The sequence below is a fragment of the Osmerus mordax genome, chromosome 18 (assembly GCF_038355195.1).
Source record: "Osmerus mordax isolate fOsmMor3 chromosome 18, fOsmMor3.pri, whole genome shotgun sequence".
In the NCBI taxonomy this organism is placed as follows: Eukaryota; Metazoa; Chordata; class Actinopteri; order Osmeriformes; family Osmeridae; genus Osmerus; species Osmerus mordax.
This window is the reverse complement of record NC_090067.1, coordinates 1,362,068-1,383,260: the sequence shown is the minus strand read 5'-3', so window position 1 is coordinate 1,383,260 and position 21,193 is coordinate 1,362,068. Positions and strand designations below refer to the sequence as shown.

Here is a 21,193-nt window from a genome sequence, read left to right as displayed (position 1 = left end):
AGTGGGACTGGAAAAGGCGGTGGCACCCAAACGCTGCCTAATGAATATGAGCAATATAGGGATGAATAATGGCAATAAGTGGTGCTTGCACTTTATCAGAGGTGCGGGCAGAGCCAGAACAGGGAAGGTGTGTGTACATGGTGATTGTTTGTGTGCGTGCACACTGTGTGTGTGTGCCCTCACCTCTGCAGATAGGCCTGTCATCACTCCAGCCTACGTAGCTGTCGGTGACACGCATACAGCTGATGCTCTTGGAGCCCTGCAGCTCGTACCCCTCGTCACATGAGAAGTGCACCGTGGCACCCTTCCTGCAGGGGGCGGCAGAGAGGCAGTATCACAGGTATTTAGACACACAGAAACATCTACCGTACATGCATTCCCTCATGTTCTCCGACCTCACTGTGACTCCCTAGGAGTGTTGCAGTCTATTTATTCTGAGTTTAAGTCCTGGTAGGGGCTGTCTTTGGTAGACAGGCAAGGTTTGACCGAGAGGGACTACGGCTACACATCCCTCCCCTGCTACATTCTCTATTAGGAGGCAGGCTCCATGGAGCGGTCTATCACCTGGTGTGATACGGTACATCACCTGGAGTGATGCAGTATATCACCTGCTGTGATACAGTGGGTGGCTCCTTCACAGGGTTCTTGGACAGATCTCACTGTAGTGTTTGCTGCAGTTTAGGCTGGTCTCATCGGCATCTGCCCTTTGTTGGCTGCTGTTTGTGCTTCCCTAGCTTCTCTCTGCCAACTTGTCTGTCTGTCGGCTTGTCTCTATGCCTGTCTGCCTGTTTGACAGTTTGTCTGTCGGTTTGTCTGTCTGTCTCTCTCTCCCTTTCTGTCTGTCTGTTGGTTGACCTCTCTCTCTCTTTTTCTCTCTCTCTCTGGTTTCACTGCCGTCAGATCTTATGTTGTGTGCTCTCGTCTGCCTGACCTGATGTGTTGGTTAATATAGAGTTGTTAGAAGTCAGGGCCTCTTTGTCCACCCCTCCTCTTTGACATTTGAGAAAAGAGAGCGAGCGAGCGCAAGTGAAGTGTTTGTTTTCATTCGCTGGCTCTCTGAGTGAGCGCGGCGAGAGGGCTGGAGAACAGAGCAGGGACAGGTGACCGGCCAAGCCCTCCACTCTCATTCATCACAATGACATTAGTGACCTAGAACAAATGAGGCTGCACTCTGTCTGTCTCAAGCTCTCTCCCTCTTTCTCGAGCACACAGTCTATCTCTCTTTTTCTCTGTCTTGCTCTCTGTTGTGGTCTCAAGCACAAACTATCTGAGGGTTTCTCTTGCTCTTTCTCTTTCCTCTCTTTGACACACAATATATCTCTCTCTCTCTTTGCCTCTCACTTCCTCTGTTTCTCTCAGTTCTTCTCTTCTGGAAAGGTCTGGTTGTCTCACCTGAAGTCGGAGCCTTTTCTTTTCCCTCTGTCAGGGATCCCAGGGTCTGGACACATGTTGTGTCCCTGGGCCACACCCATCTGGGACACTGGAAGAGAGAGAGGTGGAGAGAGAGATGGAAAGAGAAAGAGGGGGAATAAAGGGAGGTAGAGAGGGAGTTGAAGAGAGAGAGAGAGTGAGGGGAGGCAGGAGAGACAGAGTGAGAGCAATGTTATTACCATTTCACCATTCAGACACCAGCTCAACAATTCAGACACCATGTTTGTTTACCCTAACCATACTGTTAGCGATACACAGTTCAAAACACACTATGCCCATTACTTTAAGTGTTTGTTTTACTACAAAGCCATTACAGTGTAGTTCTCATTAAAAAAAAACACCCCACTGAATCTACCAATCGGTTAAGCCCATTTTCAGCCTCCCTGGACCCGATGTTCGAACGCACCAACCAGTTGGTTCGCAGAAGCAGGAAGGGACAGCTGTTCAGCCAACCCAGAGCTTCCATTTGACTGAAAGGGGCAGGGTCAAAGGCCTGACAGGTGGGGCCACACTCAAAATGACATGTGCTGATTGGCCCTGGCTGAGGCAGTTGATGAATATGGATGAGGTAGGAGGAGAAAGGGCAAGCCTCGTCACTGTCAGTAGAGCAGGGCAACAAACAGTATCCAAGGCAACGAGATGGAAAGAGGGAGACACAGAATGAGAGTGACAGAGAGAGAAGAGAGAGAGAGAGAGAGGCATAGAAACAGAGAGAGCGAAAGAGAGAGAAGAGGTAGATGAGGACCCAGGTTGTTGTAGTTGAGTAGCTACAGAGATGGGACAGGAAGATTGCACACCAAGGAAATGAGATGTCAGCTTAAGAGGAGAAAGGGAGGAGGGGGAATTGAAATAGGCCTGAAGATAGGATTATCAATGTTTACAGAACCTCTCGTCCCTCTAACCGGCCATTCTCTCCCTCGTCTCCCTACACCCCTCATTCCCCCCCTTCTGCTCCCGTTAGACTGGCCACCCTCCTGGAAATGGTGGACGGGTGACATTTTCTCCTGTTGACGTGAAGGTAATAGAAATTTAAATAAAGAGGATCTGAGACATAATGAAGAGTGGCCTTCAGAGGGACGGATGGAGGGAGAGAGAAAGAATAGGAAAAGGGCAAAGACAGATACAAAAAGTGAAAAAGAGGGAGCGACAGAGAAATCAGGAAATAGAGAGAGAGAAGGAAGGAAAGATAGACTCCTCCCGCTGTGGTGAAAAGGGCAGGTAATGCAATTCCCCCAACACACACACACACACAACCAACTTATCTTCCCCCCCCCCCCCCCCCCCCCCCCCCCACCTCCCTCTCACCCTAGCCCAATAAGAATATATTATTGATATGTTGGCCTGTCTGGTAACATTGCTTTGAAAGGAAGGCATCAATGTCAGAAGGGGTTTTTAAGTCTGATGCATCAATCGTTAAAAGGCTTCTGCGATGCTGGTGAAGAACAGGGTTGAAATAGTGAAAGTAAATGAGACTTAAAGACGGACATCTTGTGGTGGTAGAGATAGCATGCTGGGTGAGACTCCAGATTGACTTTTTGTGGTGGACTTAAATACTTACTGACAGATCTTGCGGTGATAGAGATAGTGACAAGACATACAGACTTATCGACAAATGCCTTGAGGTGATAGACATTGGGACAGATTTTCAGACAGCGTTCTTGTGGTGGTAGAGATAGTGAAGTGTGACAGACTTACAGACTGAGATCTTGTGGTGGTTGTCTTTGCTGGGGAGCATTTTCACACCTCTGGACTTCAGCTCTGTCATTTTCTTCACTGTGAAGGGAGAGTAGGAGAAGAATTCGATACTGTAGATACAGGCTAGTGTCGAATGGCCAGTTAGATTATGAATAGACATGTAGACTAACATTGCCTGGCGGTGTGTGTGCATGTGTGTGTGCATGTGTGTCTGTGTTTGTTAAAATTCAATACATAAGGTCCTATGAATCTTGCTTTGTTTTTTTCCTAACTATAGAGAAAGCGTTGATGCTAATCTGTAAATGAACCAAATGGAAAAAGAAAAACAATATCAAAATGGAGCCTTCAGCAGTAGGAACACAAGAGGCTCATTTAAATGCTTATTAATTCAGTCTCACAAAAACACTCTGAGTTATTTACTTTTCCTTGTGCTTGCACTGATACACACACACACGAACAACCACACATACATTACACATATACTGCAAATGATCATACTTAATGATCTACTATTCTTATAACAATAGCCTTTTGTTTTCTTTCTCAGGATTTTTTATTTCATGTTTGATTGTACTGAAAGCAATATCTTGGCTGTGTGCCAGTATTCTCTCATAAGAAAGAGTTTTCTGAGCAGGATGTTGTCTTAAAAACACAATGATTGCATGGTCCTGACAGCAGACTAGCATAATGATCACATTTCTCATTCATGACTACCATGAGTGCCCTGCTAGGGAACATAGGAAGCAGAGAGAGAAAAAGAGAGGGAGGGAGGGAGGGAGGGAGGGAGGGAGGGAGGGAGGGAGGGAGGGAGGGAGGGAGGGAGGGAGGGAGGGAGGGAGGGAGGGAGGGAGGGAGGGAGGGACGGAGGGAGGGAGGGAGGGAGGGAGGGAGGGAGGGAGGGAGGGAGGGAGGGAGGGAGGGAGGGAGGGAGGGAGGGAGGGAGGGAGGGAGAGTGTGCCTTAGCTTCTCATTAATTCAGGAATCATTTTCTTCTTTTTTTCAATTGAGCTGCTCCTGAAGGATTGTGGGAAAACAGTGGGGGAAGGAGGGGGGCGGAGGGGAGTCAACGGTTAATCTAATTAAAGTCTTAGCCCTCCTCTCTTCTTTTCCCTGATCTCCTAAATGTTATATTTATTTATCTAACACAGGACCTGTAATCCTATCTGCCTCTCCCTTTATCTCCCATTCCCACTCCCTTCTCTTGTCTGCTCCCTGTCTCTCTCTCCCTTCCTCTCTTCCTTTTTTCCCTCATCTTCCTTCTCTCTTCATCTCTCTCCTCCTCCCTCTGATGTACTCTCCCTTTTTCTGTGCTAGTCTCTTCTCCCCCCCATCCCTCAGTGCCTCAGATCAGAGAGTGGATGACTGCAGGTGTGATTCCTGCAGATAGGGGTGTGTTTACCTAATCCCTTCTCCCTGTTTCCAGCTGTGAACTTTGACCTCAGAGATTAATGATACTGAAGATAGCAACATACTGAAAGAATAAAGATGTTGTGTGTGTGGTTGTGTGTCAAAGGTAATGTGTGTGTTTGTGCATGTGTGTGTGGGGTGAGTTTTTTTTTGTTGCAGAGTCAGTGAAAGCATAATGCTTACAGATTAATTATATTAAGAAGTGTTTTAATTTTCAAGGGGTGGCATAAAGGCACTTAACTTTTTATTTTATTATTTCTGTGTGTGACTCGGCAAGGTGGTCAGATTTGTGTGACCTGTGCTCCTAGAGACAGGCAGAGTCTGGTCTCATCTTGTTACTACGGTTAGGGTTGGGAGGGTCTTACCTTGATACTGGGCACTGAAGCCTCTCAGTTTGTGGTTGCCATCAGATGTGAAGTGAAGCCTGAGCCAGTTCTTACTGCTGATGATGGGGGAGGGGAGGTTAGGACCAGTGAACCTGGAAAGAGAGAGAGAGAGAGAGAGAGAGAGAGAGAGAGAGAGAGAGAGAGAGAGAGAGAGAGAGAGAGAGAGAGAGAGAGAGAGAGAGAGAGAGAGAGAGAGAGAGAGAGAGAGAGGGATGGAGAAAGAGAGAGATAATTAAAGTGCATGTCATTATACCAGCCATCCATGAATTGCTGAAAGGCAGCTATTTCATAATTCCATATTGCAGAATGCATCCTTAGTCAGGAGTGCTGAAGACAAACACAGTATCACACGTGTAATGTAACTGCAAGACACCTAGTCTAAACCCAAGAAACCTAGTCTAGAACCAGGATATCTATTTTAGACAGAGGAAACCTAGTCTACACTTATCCCTCCTATTGTCAAAAAAAATACGAACACCTATTATGTCTGGGTCATGTATCTCATAACTCAACCAAATGTTTGAATATGAATGTGAAATGTGGTACAATGGTACATCTGTAAGCAGTTTCAAGACTGTTTACAAAATCTTTGAATTAGTGCTCATTCCATTAGCATGCAACAAACATACACTACTTCAAATTAATAATAGAACAAAAAACAGCAGGTCTTAGTCTAATCTCTCGCCTTTGACATTCCTGATGTGGTTGGACCTCACAGGGACTGGTTCAGCTCCTATCAGTATTATCTAGGGTCAGACAATCTGTGTAATATTTTTTTTGTTTTAGTTTTTTGTGAAAGCTACTCTGAAGATGATTTTGTAATTTCAGGGTCATTTTAGGGATTTACATAGGAGGCCATGTACTTCATATTTGAAATAATTGTTTAGGTTTGAGCATGATTTGGGGTCATTAAAAAGCACTGAGGAAGAGTCTGGAGTATGACAGATCAAAAGCAGGTCACCCTTCCCTTCCCAACCAAACCCCATTCTTCCCAAACACCCCACCCTTCCCCATCCCACCCTTCCCATTTGGTCAGCCTCTCTTGCAGACCAGCTCAGCCACGAAATGTTGCAACTGGTCTATAACCTCAATCCAGACTCACACAAACACAAATGCGTACTGTACACAGACAAATCCAACTTTAGCCCCTTCATTTGTATGCAAATTGCTTGCATCGTTTTCCAGGCACCCTCCCCACATCCCCACCTTCTCCAATTTCCCACTAAAATTAGATTCCTCTACCACGTCCGGACTGCGCTCTTCAAAACATTGCATTGTGAAAAATATGAATCAGTATAACATAACAAAAAGATAAACGACAATGACCTAAACAAAAGGTAAAACAAGAAACAAGTCAATCTTAAACTGCAGAATGTATCAAATATGTGTGCTGGTGCCAGGGTTTGGTGGGGAGGAGAGGTTGGAGCCAAGGTTGGCATGTTGGAGAAGAAAGACCAGAATGAGGGTTTGATGTGGAGAAGTCTGTGAGTCTGCTGGAGACAAATCCATGCTGTTATAGAGAGCCCTACTCCCTGATGGAGGCTGGGGCCTTCCACAGTAGCTAAAATAATCACTTAAGCTGAACCCCAAACACACAGCTATGAGACAGAGGAAAGGATGGAGAGAATGGGAGTGAGACTGTCAGAAATATTAATCTATCAAGCATTGCACAGTCAGTCGGTGAACAAGTTTAAGAAAGCTTTATTGCTTGCGGCCGGCCCACAAGGAGACAAAAACATAATTGTCTGCTAGCATGTTGTGCTAGCTAGCTATTTAAGCAGCCCCGCTCTTTACAGTCATTGGTTAAAACAATGCATGCAAATGTTCCATGGCTCTTCTTTCATTGGCTCCCTTGCATAGACCTGGCGTGCTCGTGTGCGTGCGTATTTACGTGTGTGCGTGTTTACGACATCAACCCTGATTGAAATACAACAACAGGATCTCCTGATGTCATAAAAGCTCCTTCACATAGGTGTCAAACAAATGTTCTCCAGACCTTGCATCTCCACCTATAGTCCTTGTCACACAGTATCTCCTTAAAACAACCAAAACCCCCCTCTTCTTAGTCCTCAGTCCCAAGATAAGGGTCTTGTATGTTTACCCAGAGTTCAGATTTGGGGGTAGGCCTCTCTTTGCACCCAAGGAATACTGAACACAAAATCATTCTTATACAGGATAACAGTTACATCTTCAATGTTTCCAACAGAGACTGCAGGAGAGAAGACTTGTGAGAGAAACAGAGGGAAAAAAGGCAGAGAGAAAGAGAGAAAGTAAAAAAGAGAAAGAATGAAAGCGCACCCCTCTGACATCGGGTCTCGCCTGTGGCCCGCTGTTTCCCTTGCCAGGCCTGCTGCAGGTCTCTAAATCTGTAAATCAATGACATTACCTTCCAGCATGGTTACTTCCACAGCTAACAAGCAGGTGCCCTCCCACCTGACCCCCATTTCCTACCCAGGGTAAAGAGCTCCTCGCCTGGGCTGTCAGAGCCACAGGATTGGGAGCATGAGGAAAGATAGGGGACAGGGTGGATGTAGGGGGTGTATGTGTGGCTGAGTAAAAAAAGTGTGTAAGTGTATATGTGTACACTTGCGTATATATGTCCCGCTGGTAAATCAAAGGTTCAGCTACACCCAGTGCTGTCACCTGAGGTGTCTAGCCACAGTAACTATTGCTATCATACCCTCACTGCTTAGAGTAGTGCCATGCTGATGCTAATCCACACCATTGCACCATGCTAAGGCTAATACACAGTTCACCACCATAGCACCAAGCTAATGCCAATACACATTGTCTACTCATGCTGAAGCTAATCCACATCTATGTGCTATGCTCAGGCCAGGATAGAGTTTTCCACTGTGCTAAATATTTTTTTTTCAACTATAGCACAAAATGTAAACACATATTAATTAGGTGGAAATGTTAACATGTCACCTTTAGCAACTTGTGACCTGACCTACATAGTAATACCTAACATTTTACACAAATTGCTATATAATCTGATGTTATTAAGTGTTAACAGCAGGCGCATTGACTTGTGTGTGCGCGCTGCAGTGGCTATTATAGCAAGCACAGAAGAGTGCGCAGACATGGAATTCTGCAAGCACACCAGTTTTTGTTTTCTGTTAAACTGCGTTGATTTTACAAGTGTTGATGAGAATACTGCATTTATTTTTCCGGGTTTATCAATCAAAATGATTGCACTGACTAACAAAGTAAAAACTCAAACTTTGAAAAAAAAATATTTACTGGGGCACAGCAGATTTATACTGGGGCACGTGTCCCAGTAAAAAGGGTCTAGCAGCGCCCCTGGTTAACAGTATAGGGGTATTAAAACAATGTTGTGTGTTTTGTAAAGGTTTTTTGGGGGAAAAGCCTCAAAGAAAGTGAAGAGGTCCGTCACTACCCCTGATCAATTGCATTAATAAAGATTACAAATAATGATTACGATATTACTTTTTTTCATGGTAGCCTGTTCTACAAGGTTTGTATTGGCTGGAATCAGGACCATCCCTCTCTGAGTGAACAAATCATACTGGGATGTAAATGATAAAACATGAAAAGCAAAAATTTTTGCTCTTTAAATTTGCATATGGTTATTCAGACAGGGGAGAAGAGGCATGTTATTTCCCATTAACGCCTAGAAAAGCCCACATTTAACTAATGTAATGAGTAGCTTGTACAGTGATGTATCTAATAAAATTATCTAACATTAACTGTTCAGTTCCTGTTCTGTTCCTTTTAATTAGCAACAAGAACACACATCTCTGTATGCCATTCTGGGTTGTTCTCTTCTCTTCCGCTCTGGGTAAGCAGTTTCCTAATTATATTCCAATATCAACCAATCAACGCTTTATTTTAACACATTATTTTGTGGTATAAAACACCATAGCTCCTCCCCTGTATCTGTATTCATATACCCAACCTTATTTTCTTTTTCATCACAACCTTAACTGATTCAGTCTCTGAGGAGGAGGCTTTTCTCTCAATGGACATACACTGTTCATGTCAACAACCTGCGGTGGTGGCACTCTGAGTTGTTGTTGTCACAGTATTCTGGTGTTTCATCTCATTGGGGTTGCATGTAGTTTCAGATTGCATTCTCTGAGAAAACTGCTGTTTGATCAATGACAACCTGGAGCAATCTTGCCTTTTAAGGAGTTTCAGTAAGAAACAATCCAAATTCCTGTGATATAAACTGAGGTCCATTATCAGTTACAAACTCTTTTGGCAAACCATAGGCAGCAAAAAAGTATCAAAATGTGTGACTAATTTTGTTCTTAGTCAACATTCTTGATGCAAACCCAACTGGCCTCTGTCTTCCATCTTTCATTTCATGAGACATCACAGCTCCCACTCCATGGAGAAGCATCACCTGCCAAAATGAGGGGTAGTTCAGAGTCATAATTAACTAATACTTGACTGGACTGTAGGGATTTATTAGCATCATCAAATGCACTAAACTCATGCAGACAATTCTCAGCCCAGTCTTAGGTGGCATCTTTGTGCAGCAGAGCTGTCATCGGCTGAATCATGTTCAAGTTCAACAGGTCTAAGAAAGACCTGAGTTCTGTCACATTTCTGTCACCCTCTAAAAAACCTTTGTCTATTTCATAGGGTGGACGCCCGTGGACTCAATGACATGACCTAAATAAGCCACACTGCTCTGAAGAAAGGCACACTCATCCAGTCTAACTCAGAGATGTATGTTTGAAGTCGCTTAAAAAGCGACTCAGGTGACCCCATCCATGCCCTGCAGGACCTGTTCCATGATCTTTTTGAAGATTGCTGGTGCACTTGTGACTCCATAAACCAAGTGATAATACAAATATAATCACCTGTACGTGTTTATAGCCAAATAACGCTTTGAGCTTTCCCCCAACTGCACTTGTTGATATGCATGCGATGAATCTAGCTTAGAAATATTTTGGCCCACACACAATTTGGCAAACAAATATTGGGTTCAAGGCCAGGGACACTGCTCTACCTCCAACCATGGTGACCTTGTAATCTCCATAATCCTCACACTATCATCTTTTTCGGTATGCATATATTGGGAGCAGCCCATTTGCTGTAGCTTGTAGATGCATATAGCACATTACATTGCTTGGAAAATTACAGTAAGACAGCTTCTGCAATTTTGCTTTGATTCTGTTCTGATATCCTAGCGAAGGTTTAAACACTGATGCATATCTGGCACTATCTTAAGCCACTCTGTGTACTCTAGGCCAATCAAGTTAGCTGGCTGATCCAGTCTCTACCCATTACTGTAATGAAGGACCATTTCCTTTGACTCCCAATAACTCTAGGTATTGTCTGCTACAGTATATCCATACATTTCAGCTTTGCTGTGAATCTACCAGCTGTAGGTTTTTAACGCACAATTTGGTGGACAGACCTAAAACAGATTATCTGATATACGTAACAGAGAAGGCTTCTCCAGTGTCAACTTTCATCACCATTTATTCTTACGTTGACATGTGTAACGCCAGAGCCTTCTGCAGCTGGTAATTGGCTGCCATGCTCGGCATCCCCAGAATATTAGGACAATCGGCTACACCTGTGTCTTGTTTAGTATTAGTATATGTCTGTTTGTGGGTTGTCCGGTGCAAAGTCTTGATCTTGTTTTCCAGTTCATGCCGAGCCTTGTTAAGAATATGTCTGCTGTTACTGACCGTATTTAGTTGTCTTACTCCGTTTTGGATCTTCTGTATTGCCCTGTCTACCGTGTACCGATCTGTGCCTGTCCGACTATTCTAATAAATCTGCGCTCTGTGCTTGGATACAACCCCGTCTGGTACATCCTTACAACATGGCATGGTTTTGCACAGTTACCTGTACCTGAGCTCAAAGCTTACAGTTCAGTCCCCACCATGTCCACCTGGCCAGTGTTCATGTCTTGACCAGTGTCATCCACACTTCCTGAAATGCAGTTATGGCTTTTGATTTTGGTGTGCCACCCCAAGATTTTCAGTGGCCCCATCTGTCCACCCAACATTTCTGGGAGTGCCACTGATTGAAATCTGTCCCTCTCGCACTCAGGAATGTTGCAAACCTGCTTTGATGTGACATGGGAAATGTGGCCTTTGTCCTCCTGTGAAATTAGCATCTTCTAGCAATAAAGTTGGTCTTGGGGACATAGTGTTTTTTCAGAAGCACTACCAAGTATTTATGAGACTTCTCTGAGGGTTTTCATTAGCCTGAAGTTGTCATACTCATAATTCTAGTCAGAATATGAGTCTGATACCGCTCCGTTGGGCTGTGAGTATGGGGCGTGTTTCAACCGAACCCTGAAAAAAAATGCCTCTTCGCTCGATTGGATAGACCTACAACCAATCAGAGCAACGTAGTATGTTAACTTTTACCGAATCCCGTAGGAAGGACGGCAAAAACATATTTCGAGTGACAAATGCCTTGATCTCGTTTCTCTGTTCCTCTTTCAAAATTAAGACATGTCGATGTCTTCTAAAACAGGTTCGATGGCAGAATCTACACATCTCAGCTCTCCAGCGGCAACCATGTTTGTTGAAAACAAATTCAACCCAAGCGCTCTTTTGTGACGTGGTTGATTACGTTAATGTTGATCATCTGTCCATCATCGTATAAAGCCCGCCCTGACAATTTGATTGGTATGAACAGCTCTTGTTCGGGCATAGTTTTTCCCCAACCGAGCAACCCCAGACCGAACTTCCCGACCAAAAATGTTGTGGGCAGGGCTAAATTCGGCTGGCACCCAGGCTAGGTTTTCATGGCACGCACATGAAAATTAGAAAGCTATGCAACTTCTTCCCCACCACTATGAGAAACACAGACTTTGTCTTCTCCTCTTCACCTTCACAACAACAACAAAAAACAATCCCATGCGGTTCTTCCACTGCCTCAAAAGAGCTGTTTAGCATGCTAACTCTGAGACTTTCCACTTAAACATAAAATTATCGTTGTCAATTTCACACACACCACACACAGATGGACTATAATGAAGTATGTTAGTGCATATGTGTGTTTTATAAAAGAGCGTTAAGTTGATTGATTGATAATGAAATTGTGACTTTAGGTGTTGCTATGTAGTTACATGGCAGTTAGTGTAACCTTCATGTAGGCTACAGTTCTTCATGTAAACCCTTTGTTTCCCTCACAAAGTTCAACTCCTTTACGATCCAGTTAGCTTCATCAAGCATTCGGCTGCTTACTCTCCGTCCCCTTTAGGCATGCCGCACATAAAAGCCATCCCTCATCCATCCCAACCATGTGACATAACGGATGGGCAGAGAGTGAGGCCAGTCTAAGATTAATGTCCTACACCAAATCAATCACATACACCTCTTTGCCTTTACCGGAATTAGTTTTCTTCCCATGTATTTTTTTTTCTCTTCCTTTTACACGTGTAATTTTTTTATTTTATTTATCTGATTGGATTATTATTCCCCCCCGCTTGCCCTTTCTTTGTATCTGAGGTTGGCTGGAATAATGGGAGTGGTTTGACGATGTGACACCTTGTCATATGACGTTAGCCTTGATTTATGATGCTAGCCACGGGACAGATAAAGTGTGTGTGTGTCTGTGTGTGTGTCTGTGTGTCTCACGGGATGTTTTATTACTAAGAGATTGAGAATGATGTGGCTATGTGTTAATGGTCGGTGTAGCTTCTGAAGAGTGCTTTAGCTTCTGTGGGCTCAAAGTAACCAAGTTATATAGCTGGGTCCTGAGAGAATATGTCAAGCATGTGAGGTAGCAGAGAGTTAATTGTTATTGAGTAACCTCTTTATCTTTATAGTTTCTCACTCGCAAACATTCACACACACACTTCTTCTTGACACACGCACACACCTCTACTTCACACACACACACAGTTTTTAGTGAATCGCTTCTTTCCTATTACACCATGTCTATCAGCTTCTTCATGAGGAGACAAATGAAACGTCCCTTTGAGTTAGAGGGCAATTGGAGTTGGGATCAGCTCCAATTAACACCCTGCCGTCAGCCAGGAGAATGGGGCCTAGATCTGATAACCAAGGGACGGGCCAGCTGAATATGCCATTAAAGATTAGTCCATTCATAAATATGTAATTAGAGAAGTAAGGAGGTGCTATAAAGATCTATTTGACCTCTAAGTCACCCTTGTCTCTCACTTTCTCTCTCTTTCATCCACTCTTTTTTTGTCAGTAGGAGCTATTTGTGCTGGTTGTAAAAATAAAAGTCAAAGGAGAGAAAGGAGAGCGACATCATGGATTGATGGAGTGCTCTAAAAACGATGCGCTGTGTAGTTCAAGTACCTCACTCTTCTTTTCTTTTCAATGTGTCCTTGGATTATTTTCTTTCTTTTTCCTTTCGGTGTCTCTCCAACAATATTAGATTTCAGGGAAACAGGTCTCAGGAGTGTGAGGGTAAATCACTTCCTGGTCCTGGTCCCAAAACTCTAGTGCTTCTATGATTGGCAGAAAATATTTGTTGGATGGCGATTTAGGGAGCAGAGTGCAAGGTTGTGACTTTGACAAGGTGGCTCAAAGTGTGCAAGCGGATATTACTTTGTAACATTCCTAAATAAGTTGAACTCACTCTCCATACTCTTGCTTAGTGTGCCCTTGTTCACATCAACATTGTTCAAGTCAACACATTGTAACGCCAGAGCCTTCTGCAGCTGGTAATTGGCTGCCATGCTCGGCATCCCCGGAATATTAGGACAGTCGGCTACACCTGTGTCTTGTTTAGTATTAGTATTTAAGTGTCTGTTTGTGGGTTGTCCGGTGCGAATTCTTGATCTTGTTTTCCTGTTCATGCCGAGCCTTGTTAAGAATATGTCTGCTGTTACTGACCTTAGCTAGTTGTCTTACTCCGTTTTGGATCTTCTGTATTGCCGTTTCTACCGTGTACCGATCTTTGCCTGTCCGACCATTCTAATAAATCTGCGCTCTGCGCTTGGATCCAACCCTGTCTAGAACAGAAGACTTCGCCAACCATGGATCCAGCAGAAGCAGCTGCCATGCATCCTGCCCTGTCCGCCCAGGGAGGGTTACTCGGGGAACACAATGCACAGTTACGCCTTGGTGCTCAACGCCTGGCGGACATGTCAGCGCCTCCTCCCGACCCTCTTCCTCTGGCTCCTGTGGCTGCTACGCACGTCCGTGTGGCAACCCCAGAACGAGATGACGGAACGCCTGACGATGTGAGGGGTTCCTGCTCTAATGTTCCCTGTTCTTCACCCACCAACTGTCCGCTTTTCCAACTGTCACAGCCAAGGTGGCGTTCATCATCTCTCAACTTACCGGCGATGCGCTGAAGTGGGCAACCGCTGCATGGAACCGCCAGGGGGCTTCCATGGTTTCCTTGGAGCAATTCCTGGACCAAGTCCGACAGGTCTTTGATCACCCCAACCAGGGTAAGGACGATGGTGAGGAGCTTTTCACTCTGCGACAGGGATATCAGCCGGTTGCGCAGTATTCCATGTCTTTCCGCATCCTGGCTGCTGGCAGCGGCTGGAACAAGACGGCACTGCGTACGGCATATCGACGAGGGCTTAAAACCACCTTGCAGTCTGAGTTGGCCTGTCGGGATGAGGACCTGGATGGCGCTTTCCATCAGACTGGATAACATCATCTGAGCCCGGCGAGGTGTGTCCTGGGCCCCGATGCTTCCACAAGCAACACCAGTGTCATACCATTCTGAGCCCATGGAGGTGGGTCATACCCAACTCTCATCAGCAGAGAGACAGCATAGAATCCACCATCATCTATGTCTGTACTGTGGGTAGCTGGGTCATCTGCGTCTCTCCTGTCCTGCACGGCGAGGCAGAGATGCGGTGAGTAAGCCTACCACCCCTGGTCCAGACATATCCTGTCAACAGTTCCAGATTCCAGTATGTGTACCCTGGGGAGGTTCTAACCGCCTCGTCTCTGCCCTCATAGACTCGGGCTCGGCCGGGAACTTCCTCTCCCGGACCGTTGCCACGGAACTAAACCTACCTCTCGTTCCGTGTTCCACTGAGCTCCGGATTAAGGCAATTGACGGACAGCCCATAGGCTCCGGAGCCGTCACTCATCAGACCGTTTCTGTTAGGAGCCCTCCACCAGGAAACCCTGCCCTTTTTAGTTATTGATAGCCCTGATTTGCAAGTGGTGTTGGGTTACCCATGGTTACGGAATCACAACCCCTCCATAGTCTGGGACCAGGGAGAGATCACAGCGTGGGGTAAGGACTGTTTCAACTGCTGTTTCACTCTGCCATGCCACACCACTCAGGTGGAAAGTCCCACACATCAAGAGCCAACTGCCATCCCTCCGGTGTATCAGGATTTGTCAGAAGTGTTCAACAAGGCCCGAGCCACCGTGCTGCCCAATCACCGGTCGGGGGACTGTGCCATCGAGTTGCTCCCAGGTACAACGCCCCCGAGAGGGCGGGTGTACCCGCTGTCGATACCCGAATCCGAGGCTATGGACAGCTACATTAAGGAGGCCTTGGCTCTGGGATTCATCCGTCCATCTACCTCCCCCGCTGCAGCGAGCTTCTTCTTCGTGGAGAAAAAGGGAGGCAGTCTTCGGCCGTGTATCGATTACCGCAGTCTCAATCGAGTCGCAATTAAGAACAGGTATCCCCTTCCTTTGGTACCATCAGCTATAGAACAACTTCGCCACGCCCAGGAATTCACCCAACTGGATCTCAGGAGTGCCTACAATCTCATCCGAATCAGACAGGGAGATAAATGGAAGTCCGCCTTTATAACAAACAGCGGGCACTACGAATACTTGGTGATGCCCTACGGTTTGGCCAATGCCCCATCTGTCTTTCAAGCCTTCATCAACGACACCCTCAGAGACTTTCTCAACAGGTTCGTAATCGTGTACATAGATGATATTCTTATCTATTCCTCATGCCTACAAGAGCACGTCCAGCATGTTCGTACAGTCCTGTCCTGTCTATTGCACAATAAACTGGCCACCCACTGCTCCAGAGAGCAGTGGGTGGCCAAAGGATACCGGCTGATCGGTTGCCTCGGACACGTCGCAGGTCTCGGTGGCTCCTCCTCCCCCATTGCTCCTGGATGATGGCCCGGCCTATGCGGTTCGGGCTCTCCTGCGCTCTCGCAGTAAGCGGGGTCAGCTCCAATACCTGGTGGATTGGGAGGGGTATGGTCCTGAGGAGCAGTCCTGGGTTCCCGCCTGTGATGTTCTGGATCCCGCCCTCATCGCGGACTTCCATCGGTCCCATCCTGCCTTCCCTGCTCCGCAGGGGCTTGGCCGGCCTCGGGGCTCTCGTGAGTCGGCTTCCGGGGCCGCCCATGGAGGGGTACTGGAACGCCAGAGCCTTCTGCAGCTGGTAATTGGCTGCCACGCTTGGCATCCCCGGAATATTAGTACAATCGGCTACACCTGTGTCTTGTTTAGTATTAGTATTTAAGTGTCTGTTTGTGGGTTGTCCGGTGCGAAGTCTTTATCTTATTTCCCAGTTCAGCCCGAGCCTTGGAATACGTCTACTGTTACTGACCTTAGCTAGTTGTCTTACTCCGTTTTGGATCTTCTGTATTTCCCTGTCTTTGCCTGTCCGACCATTCTAATAAATCTGCGCTTGGATCCAACCCCGTCTGGTACATCCTTACACACATCCATTCATCCATACCCATCAATCCAATAATTTAGTCATTCATCCCATCCAATCCACCCATCTAGCCAGCTATCCAACCCTTCATCCAATCCATCCCTTCATTTTATCCATCCCTCCACCTACCCTTCCATCCCTCCACCCACTTATCCATCCACCAACCATCCAACCCACCATCCATCAGTGCCCCCCCACCTAACAAGTTCTTTCAGCAGAATAATGTGTGTGTGAAGTGGCGTGTCAGGCCATCAAAACTGTGTTTCCTTAACCCAGCCAGAGGAATATAGACATTTACATTACATTTACATTTAGTCATTTAGCAGATGCTCTTATCCAGAGTGACTTACAGTAAGTACAGGGACATTCCCCCGAGGCAAGTAGGGTGAAGTGCCTTGCCCAAGGACACAACGTCATTTTGCAGAGCCGGGGATCGAACCAGCAACCTTCTGATTACTAGCCCAATTCCCTAACCGCTCAGCCACCTGACTCCTGACATGAAGACATGAAGCTCGCTCGTTAAATTGCTAAAGACTTTCAGGGTTTTCTAACGAAGGTCGTTATCATCATGCCATTCAAACGGTGACCTTTACCTCGGGAGTAGGCCTTTTTCCTCCTCTTTCCTCATAATTTTGTCACTTAATTTTGTCCGCTTGCATTCCAGGGGCACCAAGTTAAATTATTATGTACATAATCAGTAATGGGAGGGGTTCCGAGGGTCAAAGCAGACCAATCACACTTCAGTATCAAACACTTCTGGGCCAGTGTTCAATGAATTCTTGTTAGGAGGATTTCATTTTGATCTTGTGTTTGATGACCGTGCATGTGTGTGTGTGTACGCACGTGTGTGTATTTGGTTGTTCCGTTGTTCGGTGTTCATGTATGCATTTGATTCAATCACGTATGTTGTAGTTGTGTGTGCACCTGTGTGTGTGTGTGTGTGTATGTGTGAGAGTGTGTGTGTGTGTGTGTGTGTGTGTAACAGAGCAGCTCTGTTAATTGCAGCTACTTAGGCAGATCAATCAGGGCCCTACTCTGTATGCATGCTTGCTTACAGCAGACCAGGGGTCATAGTGACTTTAAAGTCCAGTTTCAGCATTCTAATGAGTCTCAGCAATCATGCCACAGCCCAGCCCAAACTGTGGGCTTTGAACATGCGCACACACACACACACAAATACAGGCACTGCAGTGACAAAACAAATCAGTTTTGAAGGCCCTTGAGTCCAAGGCTGTTAGACTGGAGACCAGGTTGGACATTGTGACCTTCAGATGTTCCAAACGCCAGCAAAGTTCCATGGCAGTTTCATTGAGTTTCCCACATAACCCTTTATGACAATGGACAGGACAGCCATGTGCATTCAGAGATTTGTTTTGAAATGTATGTGGTTATAGTTTCCAACTGTAAACGAAACATTGACAACAAATGTCCTTACCCCAAATTATTTCATAATCAACAAATACAAAATATATGTGTAATCTATATTGACGTAGCTAATAAAGACATAATTGTGCTGTCTATGCTTGCAAATCATAAATTATGAGAAAATAATTGTTTCACGTTTAAAGTCAAGAGTGAAGCTTAGGAATTATATCCTGAAATCAAACACGTCTAACTACTAACTATATTTTCTAGTTTGAACATCAGCTGAGAATATGTGGCGTTAAAGCCCCAGTGAAGTGTTCCTAACCTGCGACTGTGTGCCTCGCCCTCATGTCCTTCTCCAGCATAAGCCAAAATGGCCGCTCTACTTCTTTTTCTGGTTCTAGTCAGTTAGTTATGAATTATTCATGGTCTGGCCCTCTGGCCCCCATCCCACAGCCGTGTTAAAGCTTCAGAGGCCTCCCTGTCTCGTAGGCGCACTACTCATTTTCTGCTTTCACACAAGATATAATATGGACACTGATTGAAAGAAATTTCCTTTTGGGGGGGAGTGATGCTGGCCTTTCTCTCTCGCTCCTTTTTTTCTTTCTTTCTGTCTTTCTCTCTCCCTTTCTTTTTCTCACTTTGCTCAATGGCGTTTTTTCTCAAAGTGCAATTTCACCCGGTTGGATGTGTGTGATGATCTAATATGAGCATTCAGAGAGAAGGAGGCCTTGAAGTGGCCTACACGTGTAATATACACACGCACAAACACATACACAGACACACACACGCACACATGAAAACACACACATACACCCTTTTTCTCATTCCTCACCTCAACATTATAATTTATTTTTTTACTTCACATACATTCTCTTTTCAAAGAACAAAGAAAATGAGATTCTCAAAAGTCCGACTGTTGTCGAAAAATGAATTTATATAAAAAATCTGAAGTGACAATAAAAGCATTGGACTACTTTGTTATTCCGTTTAATTTCAAATAGCAAAGATAAATCTATAGTATTCTCAGCACTATACATCTCAAATCAAAGCTGCTTTGATCTTCATATCTCAAAGAGAAATGTGAACGTTGCTTCTACAACGTGACCCTCTGTTAGTGACACGCAACATGTTTGAAAGCTAGAGGCTAATGTGAGCAGAGCGCTAACTAAACCCCACAGTGGGTACCATGCCATCCTTGTAACCTTTAGCCATGATTGTCATAACTATCAGGAGGCATGCTAATTATTGCATGATACCCAATAGGCAGGCATGCTAGCTATTACACACTGTAGACCAGGGTCGGAATGGCTGTCGGGAGAGTCAGGAGATTTCCTGAACGGTCAGTCAAGCGGCCACGACATAATGCAAAACAATAAAATATATTATAATAATATACGGCCGTGGGCCAGTCTGCGTTTCAAAGTCCCGGGCCGTTTTTCAGTCCCAGTCCAGACCTGCTGTAGCCTATAGCTAACATGTAAGATCAATGGCAAACAAGACAAGCCATAGTTGGTTTAAAGCAAAGGAAAGCTAGTTAAAAGGACAGCATTGATATTGTCTACATTATTATGTATAACAGTATTCATGACTAAAACAAATTTAACTTGGATGCACATCCTCAACTGCAAAGAAACTGTTTGGAGTTTGAACACTTCCTGAGTGTCATTGAGATGTGCTGTGTAGAGACAGCCTCAATGGTACACGGTAATGATCTGGATTATTGAATGTTTGCTGTGTGCGTAACAAAATGAACTGCTAAAGGATTGATTGCTTCCCAGAATGAAACAAGGGTACAAGGTTGTTGCAACACAGTTCTTTATTAACTTGCAATCTTCCTGTTTACCTGCCGGCAGCAGGTCTGCTGTCTGGTCATCCTTTTGTCTGTCTGTCTGGTTGTCTGTCTGTCTGTGTGTCCATTTAAAAGCACCTTGCTATGTTAGAAGGATAATCAAATACTAAACATAATGAATATTGACTAGCCCTAAGACACACTCATGCCCAGTCACAGTCAAACACACACTCACACACATTGTACACCCTCTCCACAATCAGTCTTGGTGTAATGTTATCGCCTATGGTATTGGATTTGTAGTTAACGGGAGAACAAACCAATGAGTTTCCAAGGTCACTCTAGAACGTTACGCTGTAATTGAGCTTCCCAGAGGATCCGTAAAAGACCACTATAAACCAAACCACATAATACCCCCGCAGACCATTACACCAACTCATCATCTAACTTTTAGAATGGAGGAGAGGAGGGCGGAGGAGAAGAGCAAGGGGGCAGCTGGACAGATTGACCGTTACACTGTAAAAGAGGATGACAAGATGAGCAGTAGGGAACAGAAAGAGAGATGAAGAACATGTAAAACTGTGTGTGTGTGTCTATGTCTTTGAATTCCTATATTGACATAATTCATTGGAAATGAGTCAACATGTGTGTGTGTCTATCTTTCTATCAGCTCTGTCTCCTCACCCATTCTCACACACTGTTTGTGTGTGTGTGTTTGGGTCATCTGCGTGTTTCCAAAGAGTGAGTGCGAAGTGCATCAGTGCATAAGGTGACAGCTGAATACTTTTTAATTATATTAAACCTGGCAATGCTGTTAAGCTATACCAAGCCTCTCCCTGCATCCTCCTGGAATATCTAGGGTAATATGTGTGTTTGTGTGTGTGTGTGTGTGTGTGTGTGTGTGTGTGTGTGTGTGTGTGTGTGTGAGAAAGAGAGAGCGAGAGAGAGAGAGAGAGAGAGAGAGAGAGGGAGAGAGAGAGAGAGAGAGCACACATGGGTGTAATGTGCAGGGTTACTGAGAAATGTATTATTCATGTGTATTAGAGAAAACTACTATGTTAAGTATGAGTACACAGGAGTTACAGGACATGTGTACAGAGATACAGGATCAATCTTAAACTTACTGATTTGCAATTTCTTTGCCTAAAAACTGTACATCAATGAAAACATTACATGTACAGTACAGTTTGACTTGATAGTTTATCCGTTATAAGTTGTCTTAGGTCCTTTGGCAGTTCATTCTAGTCCAACAAAAGATGTTGTGGAAAATTATATCTTTATATTCTGCCAGCATTGATGAAACCAATGCTGAGGATCATTAATCAAAAATAGCTAAAGGAAAAATACAGAAATGAATGCGAAAAGTGAACACCACTCATTTCCTTTGTCCTACTTTAACAGTATTTTGTTTCTTCAGTTTTTCCCTTTCTTCTAGTTTTAACATTGAACCTGCTGACTGAACAAGACCGGAATATAGGACTAGTTCCTAATAAAGACAATACATTATTTTCCTATAAGGTACAGGATGAAT

The 21,193-nt window shown here is 44.8% G+C and overlaps 1 protein-coding gene across 1 annotated transcript in view; it reads right to left on the bottom strand.

Annotated features, from left to right (window-relative positions):
• The window catches only part of csmd2 (CUB and Sushi multiple domains 2), a 204,016-nt gene that overhangs the window by 86,754 nt on the left and 96,069 nt on the right, over positions 1–21,193 (bottom strand). Inside the window, exons 6-9 of the mRNA XM_067256225.1 lie at positions 4,899–5,011; positions 3,127–3,204; positions 1,393–1,480; positions 184–308 (exon numbers count right to left, since the gene is read on the bottom strand). Coding sequence (XP_067112326.1) covers positions 184–308; positions 1,393–1,480; positions 3,127–3,204; positions 4,899–5,011 — 404 coding nt within the window. The remainder of the gene's footprint in view (positions 1–183; positions 309–1,392; positions 1,481–3,126; positions 3,205–4,898; positions 5,012–21,193) is intronic.